The 21,865-nt window shown below is 34.5% G+C and overlaps 1 protein-coding gene and 1 long non-coding RNA gene across 8 annotated transcripts in view; one reads left to right on the top strand and one right to left on the bottom strand.

Moving 5' to 3' along the window:
• Nucleotides 1–21,865, bottom strand: part of PTBP2 (polypyrimidine tract binding protein 2) — an 81,326-nt gene that overhangs the window by 51,424 nt on the left and 8,037 nt on the right. For 6 of the 7 annotated variants that reach the window (XM_027058526.2, XM_027058527.2, XM_027058528.2 and 3 more), the window contains exon 3: nt 1,726–1,801. In XM_027058526.2, the coding sequence (XP_026914327.1) occupies nt 1,726–1,801 (76 nt within the window). Of the gene's footprint in view, nt 1–1,725; nt 1,802–11,802; nt 15,887–21,865 lie in introns of those variants that run through there. The other variant, XM_027058531.2, reaches the window with a different exon arrangement.
• Nucleotides 299–6,471, top strand: LOC128313935 (uncharacterized). Its single transcript, XR_008295068.1, has 2 exons — nt 299–1,096; nt 5,969–6,471. It is a non-coding gene; the product is annotated as an uncharacterized LOC128313935 (long non-coding RNA).

Here is a 21,865-nt window from a genome sequence, read left to right as displayed (position 1 = left end):
AAGAGAATATATTTTATACAGTTTTGTAGTTATTATTTTTTTTTGGAGGGCACATGGAAGGAGAAGGAAAGGGTACTATCAGTTATTCTGTCATAGCCCTACATACTAATTTTTAAAACATTTCAACTATTCATCACTATATGAATTGTTTTAAAAAAATCAAAGTGGCAAAGCAGCGTTAGACATTTGAACCTATTTGTTCAATTATTTGTACACAGTATTTTGACTATCAAAATCATGGCCTAGTGATTTTGTTTTGTAATCACGGAAAAGTCAATAATAATGATGTGTGGGCAAATTCATTATCACATCATTATGACTATGTTAAGTACTTCATTATAGTTTTTACTTAACTGAACTGCCAGGCATATGTATGTGTGTGCCAAGGTGCACCTATACATAAGCAATGGCTACCTGAAATAAATCAAAATGCTTCTGGTTTTTTACAATCCTTTTACTACCCAAAACAATTAATTCCTCAAGCAAGTAATTCAGGAAAGGGTTCAGAAAAAAGGAACTTCGGTTTTAGGTAAACAGTGTAAAATGCAGGGGTATAGGCAGAATAATTAATTTGTCATTATCATCATCATTATCCCCATATCAAATTTTGTTCCATAAAACAAGAGTCTAAAAATTAGTTTATATTTGTTTAGACAGACCTTACAAACAACCAACTTTATTTCAGACATATATACAATTTAAGAAAAATACCCTATGAAGATAATATGGAGAAAACATTAAAAAACCCAATTCAAAGAATTAAAATATTGTTATAGCAAAGAAAAAAAGGTTGAAAGCACACAGAAAAGAAAACTATCTAGCTCAATCTTTTGACTTTTATTTAGTTGGGCTTTAGAGCTTGTGGGATAGAGAATACTTCAAATATAGTAATTCCCTTTATCTGCTGTTTCACTTTCTATGGTTTCAGGTACCAGTAGTCAACCATGATCCAGAAGCAGATGATCCTCCTTCTAAAATACTGTCAAAAGGCCAACAGTACCCTAACACTGTATCACAATGCCTATACATCATTCACCTTGCTTCATCTCATCACACAGCCATTTTATAATCTCACACCATCACAGGAAGACAAAGGGTGAGTACAATACAATTATTTTGAGAGACGGAGAGAGTATGCACATTCACATAGCTTTTATTACAGTTTATTGTTATCACTGTCCTATTTTTAGTTTTCGTTAATCTCTTAATGTGCCTAATTTATAAATTAAGCTTCATAGATATGTATGTACAGGAAAAAACACTGTATATATAGGGTTTTGTACCATCTACAGTTTCAGGCATCCACTGCACATCTTGGAACACATGCCTAGGGCAGTGGGGGGAACTATTATAAAAAATTTTTCTGTAAGACACTCAAACACAAAAACTAAAAACAAAAGGATAAAAGGGGCAACAATGAGGGGACTTTTAACATGAAAGGAAAAGGTTATATTTTTGTGATTAAAGAAAGGGCAAAAACACTGACTACTTGTCCACAAAAGTCACCAATTTTAGGTATTTTACTTGACACATATATATTCTAATAAAACTTCCTCTGTAGTGTTTCAACAGAAACATTTTTTTTCTCCAACAGGAACATTTAAAACATTTAACATAAATTATAAAAGGCTATTCTGGTAAAGCACACTAAATATTAGTTTTAATATTCTGACCCATAAAATGGCAAATAATTAAATTAAACACTGTTAAGAGAGTAACACTTACCTGTAACCACCATGCTGCTCATATTAGAGTTTGGACTACTGAGAACACTGCCTGAGAGTAGTTCGTCAGATCCTCTCTAGAAAAAACAAACACATTAACATAAGTTATCTTTAAATTTAAAAATATTAATCCATCACTTATCTGTATTTTCCAAGTATTCACTGAAAAACAAATGTCAGGTGTTACATACACTATTGGCAGTATTTTAAAATATTTTAAAAGTTTAACCACTAAAATAGAAAATTAACTTTCTTGTCAATCTCTCTTTTCCACAAAGCCAACAGGGCTTCCTTTCTTCCTTTCACCTAAGTATTGGCTCACTACCAATAATAAAAATGTTTCCAAGCTTTCTTTTTTTTCTTTTAATTTTTAAGAGCAGCTTTAGGTTTGCAAGAAAATTGAGAAGGCAGCCAACAGAGACTTCTATTTACTCCCTTCCCCCATACATACATAGCCTCCCTCATGATCAACAACTCCCACAACAGTGGTACAGTTTTTACCAAGGATCAACCCGCATGGACACATCATAATCACTGAAAGTCTACAGTCTACCGGAGGGTATTGATGTTGTACATTCAGCAGGTTTGAACAAATGTGTTAGGATGTATTTCTATCATTATAATATCATATAGAGGATTTTCACTGACCTAAGAAATTCTCTGTGCTCTGCTTTATTCATCCTTCCCCAACCCCATCCCTGGTGACCACTTAAGCTTTTACGGTCTCTAGAGTTCTGCCTTTTCCAGGACGTCATATAGTTAGAATCATACAGTATGTAGACTTCTTAGGATGGCTTCTTTCATTTAGTAACATGGATTTAAGGCTCCCCCTTATCTTTTCTTGGCTTGACAGGTCATTTTCTTTTACTTCTGAAAATTATCCCAGTGTCTAGACATACCACAAACACTTTTGGATGCTCCCAAGTTTTGACTATAAGGCTGCTATAAATATGTGTGCAGGGTTTTGTGTGTACATTAAGTTTTCAACTCCTCTGGGTAAATACCAAGATGCACAATTGCTGGATTGTGTGGTAAGAGTACATTTAGTTTTATAAAACTGCCAAACTGTTTTTCAAAGTGATTATACCATTTTGCATTCCCACTAACAACATATGAAAATTCCTGTTGCTTCACATCCTCGTCAGCATTAAAGACTGTCAGTGCTCCACATTTTGGCAATTCTGATAGGTGTGTATCTTGTTTTAGTTTACATTTCCTCAATGACATATTTTGTGGAATATCTTTTCATATGCTTATTTGCCATCTGTACGTCGTCTTTGGTGAAGTGACTATTACGATCTTTGGTCCATTTTCTAATTGTTTTCCCACTGTTAAGTTCTAAGAGTTCTTGGTCTGTTTTGTCCTTTATCAGATGTATCTTTTGCAAATGCCTTCTCCAGTCTGGGGCTTAGCTTCTAATTCTCTTGATACTGTCTTTTAAAGAGAAGTTTTTAATTTTAATGTGGTCCAGCATATCAATTATATTTTCATGGACTGTGTCGTTGGTGTTATATCTAAAAAGGCATCATCATACCCAAGATCATATAGGTTTTCTCCTATATTCTAAGAATTTTACAGTTTTGCATTTTACATTTAGGTTTATGATATACTTTGAGTTAATTTTTCAGAAGAGTGTTAACTGCGTCTGGATTCATTCTTTTGCAAGTAGATGTCCAATTATTCCAGCAGCATTTGTTAAAACGCCATTATTTGCTCCACTGTCTTGCCTTTGCTCTGTCATCAAAGATAAGCTATGGTTACAGGGGGCTCTATACTAGGATCTCTATTCTGTTCCACTGACCTATATGTCTATTCTTTCACCAAAACCACACTGTCTCAATTACGGTAGCTTCACAGTAAGTGCTGAAATTGGGCAGGATCAGTCCTCCGATTCTGTTGTTCTTCAATATTGTGTTGACTATTCTGGGGTCTTCTGCCTCTCCACAGAAACTTTAGAATCTGTTTGTTGATATCCATAAAATAACTTGCTGTAATTTGGACTAGGATTGCACTAAATCTGTACGTCAACCTGGAAAGAACCGGTATCGTGACAATACTGAGTCTTACTATCCACAAACATGGAATATCTCTCATTTTGGTTTTTGGTTCATTAATCAGAGTTTTGCAGTTTTCCTCACATAGATCTTCTACATATTTTGTCAGATTTATACCTAGGTATTTCACTTTCTGCGGTTCTGTCAGTGATACTGTGTTTTTAATCTCAAATTGCACTTGTTCACCACTGATATATAGGAAAGCAGCCGATGTTTGTATATGAACCTTGAATCCTGCAACAGTGCAATTATTGCTTCTTAGTTCTAGATTTTTTTCAGTTCTTTCAGATTTTCTACATATACCATGTCACCTGTGAACAATTTTATCTCTTCTTTCTTGATCTGTGTACCTTTTCTCTTTTCTTGCCCTACCACATTAGCAAAAGCTTCCAATAGGATGTTGAAAGGAAGTGATGAGATGGAAAGTCCTTTCCTTGTACCTAATCTTACAAAGTGTTGAGTTTCTCACCATTAAGTACGATGTTACCTGTAGGTTTTTTATTTTTTGTAGATATTTTTCATCAAGTTGAGGAAGTTCTCATCTATTTCTAGCCTTTGTCATAAGTGGATATTAGATTTGTCAAATGTGATTTTTCTTTTTTCAGTCTACTGATGTAATAGATTAACCTAGTTTTCATTGTTTTTATGACAAGTATGCAATATTGCATTAAGAAAAGGGGCTCTGTAGTCTAGTTTCCACCTACCAGCTATGTAACTAGTAAATAACTATCCTAAGTTTTAACTTCCTCATTTGTAATATGGAGAAAGTATTTACATTAAAATCCTTGGGATTAAATGCTGTAACACACAAACAGTGGTTACCAGACAGTGTGCCTAGCCCACCGCAGCAGTGTTCACTATAATATTCCGAAGTGTCAACCAAGCACAGGGTCCATATGTAACTGTTGACTAATGAATGAATGCTGATTATTATTAACAGTTGCCCAAGTTCTCAGAAAACACAGACTCCCATACTTTTCAAAAGTATACTTGACCTGTTTTCACGTATATATATATTATTGGTTTACTTTTTAGATGTTTGCGGGAGTCATAATCCTTCCATACCAGTGGGGGTTCATAAGTAACTCTGGAGATAAGGGGTGAGGAATCTTAGGTCTTCTGAAGTATAAAAGCCTGTAATTCTGATGTGTGGTGTGCAGAACACTCTCCTTCCTACAATATATGTTCATTAATGAATTAATTTTTTTTTTAACATTCTATTTGTGGTCTTGTTTCTCCCTCAAATGATTTCACACATGCTGCTAAAATACAGTAGGTTTAACAGCCTTCATAACAGAGTCAGCAGAATATAAAATTATTTGCAATTCTTGATATTTTTACCAAAATTACTGAAAATATGTTTATAAACATTATTTTTAAAAAAAGTTATGGGGTGCCTGGGTGGCTCAGTCGGTTGAGCGTCTGACTTGGACCCAGGTCATGATCTCACAGTCTGTGAGTTCAGGCTCCGCGTTGGGCTCCATGCTGACAGCTCAGAGCCTGGAGCCTGCTTCAGATTCTGTGTCTCCCTCTCTCTCTGCCCCTCCCCCGCTCATGCTCGCTCACGCTCTGTTAAAAATAAACATTAAAAAAAAAAATTTTTTTTTAAAGTTATGTTGGCTTTTCCACTGAATATAAAGCTTACCACTACTATGCCCAAAATAAGTGATTCTAATAGTACTAATAACGTTAATGTTTCCACACTAACTGATAGGACAATTTTATTTGCTATATCTTGACACTGATGCTTAACTTGGAAAAGATATAAAATCAAATGACTCAACAGAATCATGATTGATGGTTGTTCCACAATACTGGCTATGGAAACAAACTAAATTAGAACTTAAATTCGGAATAACAATCTCTACTAAAAATACATATTTTTATAATTAATTCATCTAAGATGGATGTCAATTGATTTTAGATTCCGTTAAAAAAAGAAATGAAGTGTTAAGATATGCATTGACGTGCTTTTTAAAATCTGACCACAGAAACTTTTTCCTGTATAATGGCCATTTCATGAGAAATTAGTATCCCACAAAAACAATCAGAAAAATGCTAACATGGAAAGATACAACTTATACGTCAAAGAAAAAATAAGCGTAAACATATAGGATAAGTATAAAAGCACATTTAAATGACATTTTACAATCATTCCAGTATTTGAAATTTTTTTTATTTTATTATTAGATATTATGTTCATCATAATAGTACAATCCAAGTACCATCCATCACTCCCAGGTGGAAGAGCTGCTGAAACTACCAGGAAGGCAAGCAGTAACCGGAGGCTGAGACTGACAAGAGTCCTGGGCTCTGCCAGGTTTCAGGACTAAGAACTGCCCGAAGACTTTCTTTTCTGGAGAAGAAGGAACCACGATAGAAAGTCATGGGGCAAGGATGCCAACATCAAGTTCCTGAGAAAAACTAGATTTTCAGAAAGGAAGGAACTCACTCACATGCCTATTCCTGGTGTCCTTGACAAACCTCAGATTGAGAATGATCAAAGGAAAAAAATGAAACAAGACAGCACAATTATACATCACCAAACCATGCAGACAAGAACAAAAGCTTAGGAAATAATGAAGCCACAAGATGAAGCTGGCCTAGTGAATAACCTTTATGGAACAAACTGATACCATTTTAAGCCAGCAGGACTTTGGCTTATGAGAAATAAACTTGCCTATTTCTGCCACTATGTTCTGCATTTTATTACAGTAACTTAGCCTTCACCCTAACACACATTTACCTGTAATGTGAAGAAATGGCACTGCCATTTTTATTTAACTGGTTATCTCTATAAGGTCACAAAAATTGAAATTGGATCCCTATCTAATACAATACACAAAAAATAGTAATTTTCTGATGGGTTACAGACAAATGTAAGAGGCGTTAATTTAAAAATTTCTGTAACGTATGAAGATATCTTTATGACCCTCAGGTCATGTAAGGACTTTTTAAGTTATAACACAAGAAAATGAACCATGTGAGAAAATACTCCTACAGAGTGGCCACAAAATTTCTCTAAAAGAAACTGTATCCCAACAACAGATGAAAACATAAAAACTATTACTAGAGATGGCTTTAAAGATTTCCAACAATCAACAGCAAAGATATCAATAAGAACAAGGCAAAGATTCAAATAGTGGAAAAAGAACACATAAATAATTTTAATTATGATGGCAATGGGAATTCATGGCCATATTAAAACTCTATACATTAAAATTAGCAGTTTTTATTCATCAAAACACAGTATTAAGTGAAAAGGAAATCTACAAACTAGGAAATGATATGAGTAACATAAATAACAGAATCAATAGCAATACATAAAAAACTATAAAGTTGGTTAAATTCAAATTTTTATTAGACAAAGACATAAATAGATATTTCATAAAATTTCACAAAAGAAACACTAATGACCATAAATATGTCGGGAGAAAATAAAGATGTAACGCCTCATTAATAATTAGGGAAATATAAAGAAAGACCAAAGAAATTATTACATACCAAGATGGCAAAAACCAAGGAATTTAACACTTGACCAAGTGCTGATGAGAATCTGAAACAGTAAGAACTCTTGTATACTACTGTTAACATTAACTGGAGCAAAACACCGACAAATAATCTGTACTACCTTATGAAGTTTAACACACTGTACATCCTAGCAATACTTGTCCTTAGATATGTACCCTCAAAAACTTTTGCACACATGAACCAAGTAGTACAAATATGTTCAGAGCAGCATTATTCTTAAAGTCAAAAACAGTAAATGACCCAGAGGAATTCCAACAAGAAAAGAGATAGATCAGGGTATTTTAACAGATGAATACTACATTGCAAAGAGTTACTACATAACTATATACAAAAGCATGACTAATAATTAAAAACACTGTTAAAGTAAAACACAAGTGAGAGAAACAGAAAATAGGCATACCATTTTCACAAAACTAAAAATATAAAACAATACATTTTTGTCATTTACATGACAAAATATGAAAAAGATAAAATAATTCTGGGCAGTCACTACTCATAGCAGGGTAGAGGGATATTAAAAGGAACACATAAGCATATAAAACAGCACTGAAAACATTCCATATTAATTAATTCCAAATATTAATTTAGAAACTTCAAGTCCAAAATGATGCAAACGTAAAGTTCTCCACAGTCCAAAATTTGTCCTTAAATTCAATACAATTCCTTTCCAAAAATGTATATATATCTACATTTTTAATATTCATACAAAACAGAATCACACCATACCTGCTGCTTAACACCATTCTCCTTTCATTTAATAAAACAGCTTAGAGATTTTTTTAAAAAAAGATCAACGCTACTAATCTAGTTCATTTTATCAACAGCTTCGTAGCATTCTAGTATATTAGTATACTACGGTTTTTTAAATTCTCCAACTGATATGTTTCAGTTATGTGCAATTCATCCTTGTATTTAAATACCTGTGAAAGTCTCAAAAGCAGATCATAATCTATGTAATGAGTAACTCAATAAATTCCATAAAGAAGAAATTGTGCAAACCATATTTGCTCAAACAGAATAAGATATTTTGAGGGGAAAAAAATTGAACAAAATTCAATTGTTTTATTTTACTTTTTTTTTTTTTTTTTTTTTTAAATAGAGAGAGATACAGTGGGTAAGGGGCAGAAAGAGGCTTGATCTCCGGACCCTGAGATCATGACCTGAGCTGAAATCAAAGAGTCAGACACTTAACCAGCTGAGCTACCCAGGCAGCACTCTGAAAATTCAATGTTTTAATCAGATGAAATTTTGAAATAATTCCTATATAACTTGGATCAAAATGAGAATATAAACTTCAAATGCAGACGATTATAAAATTTTAGAAAGACTAGTTACCCCATTTAAAAAACTGGGCAAAAGATTAATATGAAAAGCTGTTTAACCCTGATCATAGAAAAAAACAAATTCAAATTAATACTACATTTAGGTGCCACCTCATTTATCAGACTGGCAAAACCCCAATCACTAAACAATATACTCTATTCAACAAGCTATCGGGAATGGAGGCACTCATATATTTTCTATACAGCAGTACAAAAAAAAAAAAAAAGACAAAAATTTCCCTGTACAGCCATGGAGTGATCTCCAGGATAAACTTATCATTAAAAAGGAAGTTGTAGCTGTTATAACCTGTATACACTGTCACTCTCTCTAGGGTGATGGGAAGGAGAATGTAGGAAGCAATTCACATTTGTTTACATTACACTAAAGAAGGATAAGCCAAAAATTGATGAAAATGACACCTATAATGGGATAGACAAAGCAAAGGAGAGTGGACAGGAAGTATTAACCAGACTTCTATAAATGTAGTTTATTTTACTTTTGATTTGGGAAAATTTAGCCAAAAATGTTAGGGGGAAAAAAATCCCTAAAAATCAAAACCAAATGAAAACATGAAACCTATCAGCTTGGTAGTAGAACCACACACAGAATTCTTTCAATAAACTTTGATATTCTGTTTTTATACTATAAGGACAAAAATAACTGCAAAGAAAGTTTAAACTGTATTCAGTAATTATAATGTCAGTGTAATACTGATGTTCCTTTTTAACTAGTGTATATATATGTACATATATTACAATTTTAATGTTAGCAAGCAAAATTATTCAATTTATACAAGAGGTAGAAATATAAAATCAGAAAAGTAAAAACTGTAAAGTTAAATTGGAAATAACAAATGAGCTCACAATATTATGTCTCCAAATTATTTGCTAGCTCTGTTCACTAAAAGGGCTTTGAAGTAATGACCACCTAACAGCAATTAGCACCTTTGCACCCACGTTACTGTGGTCTCTTAAGGACCACTACTCACCCAAAGAAACCAGGATTTTTTTTAAAGAAATGGCTAAGATCTAGAACAAGAAATGATACTTCAAGCAAGTAAGTATCATAGCTACTGGTGTTATAAGCTCTCAATAGCTCGAAATGAAAAATTAAAGACTTCTTAAAGAATGATCATTGCAATAAGACTGGGAAATAAATGTAGAAGCCTGTTTTCTTATAAAAAGGGAATTCCAGTATGACAAAATACTGACGTAAAAAGTTAACAGAAAAATCTAAAATAGGCGGGGGCGGGGGGAGGAGTGGATCACCATTTTTGCAATACCCAACGAAACTGCAATTATTAACTAATAAAATCAAGAAGGTATGAAAGGATAATGGGAGCACTATACTGGATACATCATGCTAACCAAACCTGAACCTCCTGATAAATGTTAACGTCACAAAAAGATAATGAGATATGTTCCTCCTGGTGTGATACAACAGGAAAAACACACAGTGCATCTACAAAATATTCCTGCTAAAAATTAAACCTGAATCTGATCAAGCCTCACCTCAGGAAATAGGACATGAGGAACATGTAAAACAATGACATGGAAGTATAATCACCAAAATCAACAAAGTGGAAAACCGTACAGAATAGGTGACCCAGTTTCTCTAATAAGCAATAAAAGAAGAAGCAATAAAGGGAATGGAAGGTAAACTGATTCATAGTTATCTTTATAGAGACTTAAAAGACATTAACCAAACCAGCATACTGACTTTCCTTGGATCCTGATTTGAAAGAGGAAAAAAAGACATTTTTTTTTAAATGTTTATTTATTCAGAGAGACAGCACAAGCAGGAAAGGGGCAGAGAGAGAGAGGGAGACACAGAATCTGAAGCAGGTTCTAGGTTCTGAGCTGTCTGCGCAGAGCCTGACACGGGGCTCAAACCCACAAACTGTGCGATCATGACCTGAGCCAAAGTCAGACACTTAACTGAATGAGCCACCCAGGCGCCAAGACATTTCTGAGGCAAATGGAAAATTCTTACTGCTGGAAATTAGATATTAAGAAATTATTTTAAATTTTATTAAGGTATAATAATGGTATCAATATCATCCTTAGGAGATTATTATGTTAGAGACACAAGATAAAGTATTTAGTGAGGACATGAAATGATCTCTGAGATTTACTTTAATATTCTCCAACAGGAAGGATTTGTGTATTACTGTACCATTACCATTCACACTACTTTTTATGTATCTTGAAAGTTTAATAATGAAGTTTTAAAAAAATTTAAAAAGGGAAAAAAATTGACACAAATAAATGGAAAGACATTCTGTGCTCCTGGTTTGGAAAAAAATCAGTATCATTAAAATGTTCATACTACCCAAAGCAATCTACAAATTCAATGCAATCCCTATCAAAATACCAACAGCGGGGCGCCTGGGTGGCGCAGTCAGTTGAGCGTCCGACTTCAGCCAGGTCACGATCTCGCGGGTCCTTGAGTTCCAGCCCCGCGTCAGGCTCTGGGCTGATGGCTCGGAGCCTGGAGCCTGTTTCCGATTCCGTGTCTCCCTCTCTCTCTGCCCCTCCCCCATTCATGCTCTGTCTCTCTCTGTCCCAAAAATAAATAAAAAACGTTGAAAAAAAAATTAAAAAAAAAAACAAAATTCCAACAGCATTTTTCACAGAAATAGAACACACAATCCTACTATTTGTACAGAACCACAAAGGACCCTGAAGAGTTAAAGCAATCTTGATAAAGAAGAACAAAGCTGAAGGCATCACACTCCCTGATTTCAAACTAGTAATCAAAACACGATGGTACTGGCCTAAAAACTAGATACATATATCAATAGAAAAGAAATGCAACCATACATACATACACACACACACATATATGGTCAATTAATTTATGACAAAGGAGCCAAAAATATACAATGGGGAAACAGTCTCTTCAATAAATGGTGCTGGGAAAACTGAACAGCCACATATAAAAAGAATGAAACTAGACTACTATCTCAAACTATACACAAAAACTAACTCAAAATGAATTAAATACTTGAATATAAGATCTGAAAGTATAAAACTCAAAGAAAACATAGGTGCTAAGCTCCTTAACAAGAGTCTAGGCAATGATATTTTGGATTTGACACCAAAGGCAATCTGAGGACCTACAGAATGGGAGAAAATATTTTCAAGTCATATACAGTTGTCCCCCCTTACCTATAATTTCAGTTACTCATGGCCAACCATAGCCTGGAAGTAGATGATCCTTCTTCTGAGGTATTGTCAGAAGGTCAAGAGCATCCTCATCCTACATCACAATGCACCTATGTCATTCACCTCACTTCATCTCCTCGCATAGCCATTATTTCATCACAAGGGTGAGTACAGTACTATAAGACAGTCTGAGAAAAAAAATTTTTTAATGTTTATTTAGTTTAGAGACAGAGCACGCACGCAGAGAAGGGGCAAAGAGAGGAGACACAGAATCTGAAGCAGGTTCCAGGTTCTGAGCTGTCAACACAGAGCCTGACATAGGGCTTGAACTCATGAACCGTGAGATCATGACCTGAGCCAAAATCGTACGCTCAACAGACTAAGCGCCCCCTGAATCCATTTTTAAACAAGAAAGTCAATGAGTTCAGGATCTCAAGTGGACTAAAAGACAATAAAATAAATTTCATGTGAGGCAGAAAAATAAGGATAAAAGCACAGATTAATCAATTACAGAAACAAAAAAAAAAAAAAAAGAAAAGCTGATTCTTTTTACAGACCAGTAAAATAAGGTCTCTGACAAGAGAAATAAACAGAATACAAATGATCAAAATTAGCAATAAAAAGGAATTTAAAAATGCTATAGAATTCTGAGATATCTGAAACCCAGTAAAATATAATTTTCTAAGAAAGCAGTAAATAAACTAGTAACTTTGGAAGAAATTGAATTATTTATCAAAGACGTGTCCCTCTTTCCTCACCCTTTATATATAGGCTGCTTAAAATCTTTGCAATATATAGAGGAAATGATGGGAAGTACATACAGTGCTGATTAACTTTGGTAAAATCACTGGTGATTTAATTTACTTTCCTTTTTGGCTAACGCATTAAGCATAACCTCTATAATTGCAGAAAATATTATGGGGAAGAAAGGTAAATTTTTCAAATGTTACAGTTTCCTACCTTTGAGCTCAAGCACTGCCATCTTATTTTATTGATAATGTAAATATAGTATTACAATTATCCTATAAACTTCTTTAAATGTTTGAGAGACAGAGGGAGAGCATGCACGGGAGCAGGGGAGGGGCAGAAAGAGAATCCCAAGCACGCTGTGCAGTCAGTGCAGAGCCTTGCACAGGGCTCCATCTCACGAACCATGAGATCATGACCTGAGCCGAATCAAGAGTCAGATGCTTAACCGACTGAACCAGTCAAGCTCCCCAAACTTAGTGCAATTTAATCAAAACCAAAAAGTCTTCATGGAACTCAGCCGACTGATCTTAAAATACACATGGTAAAGAAAGTGCCAAGACAATTTTGAAGAACAAAGTTGTGAAATTCACTCTACAAGGTTCCAAGACTTACTGTGACGCTACACTAAATTAAGACACTGTGGTACTGGTACAGGACAGACAAACAATGAAACAGAACAGATAGCCCAGAAACAGTTCCATCCATCTATGGAAATCTGACAGCTGACACTGCAGATCAGTGGGGAAAAAACATGAACTATTCAATTAAGTTGGTACTAAATGGGTTATTCATAAGGGGGGAAAAAATCATTAAACCTTTATCATATACTAAAGTTAAATTCCAGGTAGACTGAGGCCCTAAATGTGAAAACCAAAATTTCAAAACTTTCATGATAAAAACCACTATATATAAGATCTTGAGTTAAAGAAAAATTTCTTAGAACTAAAACATAAATGTGACATTAAAATTTCCAAATTCTATTCAATAAAAAAAAAAAAAACAAAACACAAGCCACAGACAGGAGTTAATGTATGTAAGTAACATGGCTTTAGGACCCATAATGTATAAAACTCCTAGGAAACAATTTAAAAAAAGGATAAAAACTACATTAAAAAGAAAGTGGATAGACTATATCCATGAACAGGTATTTAACAAGAATGGCCTATAAATAAGAAAATGTATCCATTCTCAGGAAATTCAAACTAAAACAAGAGATCTATTCACATGTTCCTCAGTCTGACAATTAAAAATTCCAACGCCAATTATCAGAGAAGACGTACAGAAACAAGAATCCTCATACATTGCTAGTAAAGTATAAATTAGCACAACCATTTAGGAATGCAACATGTCAATATCAACTTGCAAACAGACACACAATATAATCCAGCAATTCCACTTCCAGAGAAACCTGAATAGTGGCATTTATTAATGCATGCACAAGAATAGTCACAGCAGTAATTTATAACATGAAAAAACTAGAAACAACCTCGATATTTGTCAGTAGGGTAAGGTACATTCACATAATCATATACCATATGGCAATGAAAATGAATTAGAGCCACGTGTAAACCTGGGTTAAAAAAAACAAAAATGGGGACCTGGGTGGCTCAGTTGGTTAAGCGTCTGACTTTGGCTCAGGTCATGACCTATCTCACAGTCACAGTTCGAGCCCTGCATCAGGTTCTGTGCTGACAGCTCAGAACCTGGAGCCTGCTTCAGATTCTGTTTCTCCCTCTCTCTCTGCCCCTCCCCTGTTTGTGCTCTCAAAAGTAAACAAATGTTAAAAAATTAAAAAATAATAACATTGAACAAAAAGAACAAGTTAGAGAATACAAGCAGCATGTGGCACATATACATAGTTTAAACATGTAGAACAAAACCATATATTGCTTATGACACAAAACATAAATAACACACACAGGGAAAGTACAGACATTCACAGGAATGGCAAACACCAAAAAGATAGTGGTTACCTGGGGTGGAAGTGGAGGGAAATATAGGATGCAACGAACTGAATGTTAATGACCACCAAAATTCATACATTCAAATTGTAATTCCCAATGTGATGGTATTTGAAAATGGAGACTTTGGGAGATAATGAGGGTTAAATTAAGTCCAACTGCATACCTTCAAAATTCTACATTTAAAGGCTGAAAGGAACCCTCCAATGAACCTTTCCTAACACCATTAAAATGAGTTCACTTTGTGACCTTTTTTACTTTTTTCCCCCCTGAATTCTTTTGGATTAAATGTCTTTAATTTTAGTCACCCCCATTCTCCAATTATTTTAGAAGTTATATATTCTATCCCTATGTTTACTGTGTTGACCCTTACAATTTTAAAATACAAATTTATCTGATTCACTTTAGTCTTAAAATTTCCACCCTCCAGACTGGTACAGTCCAAAAGAAATGTAAGATGAGCATATAGGATGATCTTATAATGTAAGACGATCTTTTAAATGTTCTAATAACCATATTTTTAAAAGACAAAAAACACAATTTTATTGAACACAAAATAATACTAACATGTAATAAATATAAAATTACATTTTTTTTATCATACTAAGTCTTGGAAGTTTATGTACATTTTACAACTGGAGATCAATTTAGACTAGCCATATGTCAAGTGCTCAATGACTACGTATGACTAGTGGCTACTATAATGGACACCATAGCTCAAAACAATATTAGAAGCATCAGAACTTAAACATCAGTTGCTCAACTACTCTCTTACACGTTGTTATAATATTTTTAGTTCAACTTTTTAAACCCCAAATCAAACAATCACTGCTATCACTTTCTCATACTGTCAATAATTATATTTACCCACAGGCCTACCAACTTCTTGGTTAACCTTACGTTACCTACCCCAAACCTCCTTTCTGGAGTCATCAGCTTTCTTCCTACAGCATAAACTCTAGAAATTCTTCACTGAGTCTGTTGATAAATTTCCTCAATTGCCTTTTTTGGGGGAGGGTGAAGGGAAAAGGGGTTTCTGAAATAACTATTTTGTTCTTCTCTTTAAGTGATAATTTAGCGGACTACAAAATAACAGGTAGGTAGTTATTTTCATTCAACACCTTGAAGATACTATTTCACCATCTTCTGGACCCCCATGTTGCTGAAGAAGCATATTGTATCTTTACAGTTGTTACTCCTTCTTGGGAAATCGGGTTTTTCTATGGCTGCTTTAAAGCTCTTCCGTGTGTCTAATGGCTTGCTCTTTCACTGTGATGTGGCTAGGTTTTCTTGTGCTTCCTAAATCTAAGAATTCATGAAGCTCATCAATTTTGGTAAATTAGAAGGTTTTTAAACTTTCATATTCCACTTCCCTGCAATCTGGTAGTCTAGATAATTTGTTATTAGAATTTCTCTTCCTTTCCTCTTTTAACCTCTGCTTTTTTGTTGCTCTGTGTTAAATTCTGAGTAATTTTTATGTTTTAATTTACTAATTCTCTCTGTAGGGTTATCTGCCCAGCTATTTTTAACCTGGACTCAAAGCTCTCTTAAAAACTTATGTACAGGGGCGCCTGGGTGGCTCAGTCGGTTAAGCGTCCAACTTCGGCTCAGGTCATGATCTCGCAGTCTGTGGGTTCGAGCCCCGCGTCGGGCTCTGTGCTGACAGCTCAGAGCCTGGAGCCTGTTTCAGATTCTGTGTCTCCCTCTTCCTCTGACCCTCCCCTGTTCATGCTCTCTCTCTCTCAAAGATAAATAAATGTTAAAAAAAACAAAAACAAAAAAACTTATGTACACTTGAGGGGATACCTGGCTGGCTCAGCTTGGAAAAGCATGCGACTCCTTTGATTTCAGGGTCTTGAGATTACTAAAGATTACTTGAGATTACAGAGATTACTAAAAAAAATTAGTAAGCTATTGAAAAAAATTATGTACACCTGAAACTAATACTATGTATGTCAACTATACTTCAATAAAAAATTTAATTTGGGGGCACCAGTGTGGTTCAGTCAGTTAAGCATTTGACTTCAGCTCAGATAATGATCTTGTGGCTCATGAGTTTGAGCCTGCATCAGAGACTCTGCTGTCAGCGGGGAGCTGGCTTCAGATCCTCATCTCCCTCTCTCTCTGCCCCTCCCCTACCTGGCACATGTGTGCATACACTCTCTCTCAAAAATAAATAAACTTTTTAAAAATTTTAATTTTAATTTTTAAAGAAAAAATTTTGTCTCTAACAGCCAGTTAAAAAAGTTCATATCTGGAGTCCACTGTGGTGTTCCTCCCAAATCAGAGGTGTACAGAGTAAAGAGCTACAGTAACAACCATGATCCTCATTTGAGCACTTATGTGCCATTCTGTGCTAAATCTTACATGTTATTTCATTTAATCTCCAAAACAACTTTTGAGGTAAGTCCTATTAAGACCATTTAAAAATTTGTTAAACTAAAGCTCAGAGATTACCTTCAATGTTATAGAGAGGCCATACTCTAGCCTGCTAGCAAATTCTAAATCACATACTCTTGACAAGACCTCCACTAAAAAATTCTTGTCTACCATCAATAACTACAATTTAACTTGAACTTTAATACTGTCTTTCCATCATATAAATTTTAAGTGAACTTTAAGATACATTTCTTTTACATATCCTTTAAGAATACTGATAACAGATGTCTACTGAACTATGCTGACCAGACAATGATGAACACAAAAAAGGTGAAAGAAGTTATTTTAAGAAATATTATTGGGAATAACATTACAGACACACACAAAAATCAAATATGTCTTCTAATGTAAAAACATACCACCACTTATAAAATATTACCAAAAACAAAAAGAATATGATAGATCCAACACCAATTGACAGATACATGAACATTTTAAATTGTAACATCAGAAAACAATTAGTAGATGCAGACTCGGGGGGCAATTCTGTGGAATCAACAAGTTTTCTTCAAAAATAAAATGCAATGAGACGCCTGGGTGGCTTAGCTGGTTAAGCATCCGACTTCATCTCAGGTCATGATATTACTGCCTGTGATTTCCAGCCCCGCATCAGGCTCTGTGCAGCGCTCTGTACTGATAGCTCAGAGCCTGAAGCCTGATTCAGATTCTTTGTCCCTCCCCTGCTCCCTCTCTGTCTCTCTCTGTCTCTCTCTCTCTCAAAAATAAAATAAAACATGGAAAAAAATGTTTAATAAAATGCAATGTTAAAAAAAACAAACTTCACGAAAGGATAACATGCAGATTAAAAAAAAACTAAAAAAAGGCTTATCAACCTATTGAATTTGCTCATCTTGTTTCATCCTGATCTCTCCTTCTCACCAAAAAAAACAAACAAAAAAAAAAACCAACAAAAAACCCTGTAACAAATACTTTGACGTTTATGAGACAATTAAAATGTTTTTTTATTCAATTTTCTTTTTATGTTTTTATTTAGTTTTTGAGAGAGAGACACAGAGCACAAGAGGTGGAGGGGCAGAGAGAGGGGGATCCACAGAATCAGAAGCAGACCTCAGGCTCTGAGCTGTCAGCACAGAACCGGACACATGACTCGAACTCACAGACCATGAGATCATGACCTAAGCTAAAGTCGGATGCTCAACTGACTGAGCCACCCAGGCACCCCCAAAATTAAAAATTTTAACATTAATTTGGCACTTGATAACATTAAGGAATGTTTTTTTTTCTGTCCTTAACAGTATTCTGGTTAGATAAAAAAAAAAAAAAATTCTTATCTTTATGAGACACACCAAAACATTACAAGTAAAATACTGTATCTGCTACTCATCTCAAAATAACATAGAAGAGGGGCGCCTGGGAGGCTCAGTCAGTTAAGCATCCGACTTCGGCTCAGGTCATGATCTCGCAGTTCGTGAGTTCGAGCCCCACGTCGGGCTCTGTGCTGACAGCTCAGAGCCTGGAGCCTGTTTCAGTTTCTGTGTCCCCCTTTCTCTCCGCCCCACCCCTGCTTGTGCTCTTTCTCTCTGTCTTTCAAAAATGAATAAACATAAAAAAAAATTTTTTTTAAATAACATAGGAGAAAAGTACAGTGAATATCACAAATTCTAGCAATGGTTTATTGATTATTGGGACTAAGTGACAAATAGTGGTTCATAACTATCAGGTCTTTTTCTATGTTCAAATTTCACAATAGGTATAAAAAAATCATTGCTCAAAAACACATCTTTCATGATAAGTTTCTGTGATACTTTTACCACTTCTAAAGTAAAAATATTACTTAACCACCTTAAGCCCCTAATGCAGTATGTCCAAAACTAAATATTACACTTTAGCAACACAAAGAGACCACATAAGAGTTTAAATTCTAAATTTATAGAGACTCATGATTCTAATTTATAGCACCCCACGTAATACCAAAGCCAGTCTTCTTGGAGTTAATTCTCCAAATTCTAACAAGAGGATAATAATGAGCTACTTTTTACATATGGGAACTTACCAGTATTTGCAGAATAGTGCCTACCAGATGAAGTACAGATTTCATAACCTGCACTTGAGACCTTCTACAACCTATGTGCCATCTTTCTCTCAAATTCATATACAAATCTACTGACACAAAAGCTATTCAGTGGTTCTCAATTTGTGCCAGCCCATCAACACAACTCTGGCCATGTCATTCCCTCAACATACACTACTCACCTCCTCTCCCCAACTATTTTTAATGTACAGGTCACAACTCACTACTTTCGTGAGGTCTACTCTGATCCTACCAAACCAGACTAATCTCTTTTATAACAGCCATAGGCACTTGCTTAAACCTTGTGTTATCTCTTTAACCAGATGAGGTCCTAGAAGACACAGCTCTTTTGGATCTCCAGCAAAAAGGAAGAATGTTATGAAATAAAATTGATGTTTACCTTTTCACTGGTAAGTGGCTTGAGATGATAAGCATACTGAAGCCAGACCCATTAGGAGTTGTTAAATATTTAGTGTGTATGTACTACTTAACACATACTACTGATGATGGAAGAGCAATAAAACAAATAAGGTCCCTACCTCTACCCTCAAAGAGCACATATTCTCAGTGTTTCTGAATTGCCAGTTAACAGTGTTGGCATTTTGTAGACACACTATAAATGTCTGTAACTTGCAATTCAAATATAAACACCTAAGCATGCATATGTAGCATTTTAAGAAAAATCACACTCTAAAAGCCCAAACAGAAGTTTTTAATAACATACTTACTATAAACAACCAGTTATATTCAATCGTTACAAAAAGTAACATCTAGCATTATTTCATTGCAATTATCTAAAAAGCCCATGTTGGTGAATTCACATCTCAAACAGTTAAGTTCAGCAATTTACAAACAGTGCTTTCTAAATACCAGTGAGATCCAACATGGAAAATGCTAATAACTTATTTTAACAAATATGTCCTCTATTGTCCAGTTTTAAAGGCTTCATTTAGTAGTTAATTTAGTATGAGAGCTAGCACCAATTTCACTGTTTAAAATATCCATCCAAAAAGTTAACATTTTACCACAAGGAGTATAATCTTGAATTACTGTGCAATCACTTCATTCATTTCTGTTTTCCTCAGTAAAAGGCCGATTATACTGCGATTTCAGTGGCAAAATGGTTAAGAGTATAGAAATGAAACCATGAAGTTAATTACAAATTACAAAGAACAAAAAAACCATTTTACAGAAATGCAACAAATCTGTTCATTAAAAATTCACAAATTTCTGAGGCGCCTGGGTGGCTCAGTTGGTTAAGCACCCAACTTGTGATTTCAGCTCAGATCGTGATCTCCTGATCATGAGATTAAGCCCCTTGCCAGACTCTGTGCTGAGTGTGGAGCCTGCTAAGAATTCTCTCTCCCTCTCTTTCTGCCCCCACTCAGAATAAATAAATAAATTTTTTAAAAAATCTTTAAAAAAAACTCACATATTTCTTTTTATACTCTCACTAAGCTAACCAAAAAGAAGTCTAAAATCAACTGAGTAGCTACATCAAATTTATAAGGGTAATGAAAAATGAAATTTCAACAAACCCTAAAGTTATAAAATTCAGATATTCTATATGTAGTGCAAATCAGTTAATATTAACTAAGGACCTGGTTTATGAAAAATACTTTTTATGCATAATCACATTGAATCTTCAAAACTATTATAATCTCATCTAAAAAGTAAAGGACCTGAAGCTAAAAACATTAAGATCAAATAAAAAAAAAACTATACTCCTTAATAATACAAATAAATCTATATGTCCAACACTACATGAAGAAATTCAAAGTAATAATCTGTAAGAAAATGTACCTACAATGTGTACAGGAAATGAATTTTACACAGAAATGTAACAAAGATGATCATTAAAATAGGTCAGGTATACAAAAAGGCAGTTCACAAGACAAGATATATAAAGTCAAATTCTCAAAATATCACCCATTTCAAAATATAAATTGTAAAACAATTTTTTAGCCTAAAATTAGGTGATACTCTAAATTGTTCAAAACCCAGAATTAATAAGGGTGTGGAGAAACAGGCATTCCCATACATAGTTGTGGAAAGAATCCTTTTGGCATTCTGGTTTTCATAAACTTTTAAACTGTAAATTTCATTTGACACAGGATTTTTACTTCCATTGTAAATATTTCCACATACTCTTTAACTGCAAACTAGAATCAAACTATGTCATCAACATAGAAACGACATTGTGGTGTAGCCATATAACAAAGAATGAGGCAGATCTAGAACTACAGACCACATTATGTAATTTTTTTTGAAAAAAGGAAAAAGTAGGTGGACTTGTACTTCCAGGCAAGACGGTGTAATATGCACGAGTTTCCCACTGAAACTTAAAAAAAAAAAAAAAAAAAAAAAAAAAAAATTACACAAGACATGTGTAACAATGGTTTTCAAGAACCAGACAATGATGGACAATGATCCCTGAAATTCAGAAAACAAGTAAGGTCAGTCCATGATTGCCCCAGCTTACTATCTTGAAAGACCAGGCCATGGCACAGCCCAGGTGGAGAAAATGGCCAAACTTCAAAACTCCCTAAGAGGACATGAATCCATGGAGACCAAAGCAAGTAGGGTTTCTGCAGCAAAGTACCAAAGAGAGTTGCACAGAGGCAGCTCTGGGAATCTGTGGAAAATCCCCCCGAATATTCAATGCATGCACACAACTGTGTTGTGCGTAATATAGAAAATATTTTTCTTATTGTTTAAGTAGTATTTAAAAGATAATTGGCTGTTTCAACAAATAATATATGACTTGTAACATATACAAAAGTAAAATATATGATACCAATAGTACAGAGGCCAAGAGAGAAGAAATAAGTCTTGAAGGAAGACTGTAAGTTAGAGATGTATGATACAACTCCTAAAACCAGCC

The sequence above is a fragment of the Acinonyx jubatus genome, chromosome C1 (assembly GCF_027475565.1).
Source record: "Acinonyx jubatus isolate Ajub_Pintada_27869175 chromosome C1, VMU_Ajub_asm_v1.0, whole genome shotgun sequence".
NCBI lineage: Eukaryota > Metazoa > Chordata > Mammalia > Carnivora > Felidae > Acinonyx > Acinonyx jubatus.
The sequence above is the reverse complement of the archived record's forward strand: the minus strand, read 5'-3'. Positions and strand labels throughout refer to the sequence as shown.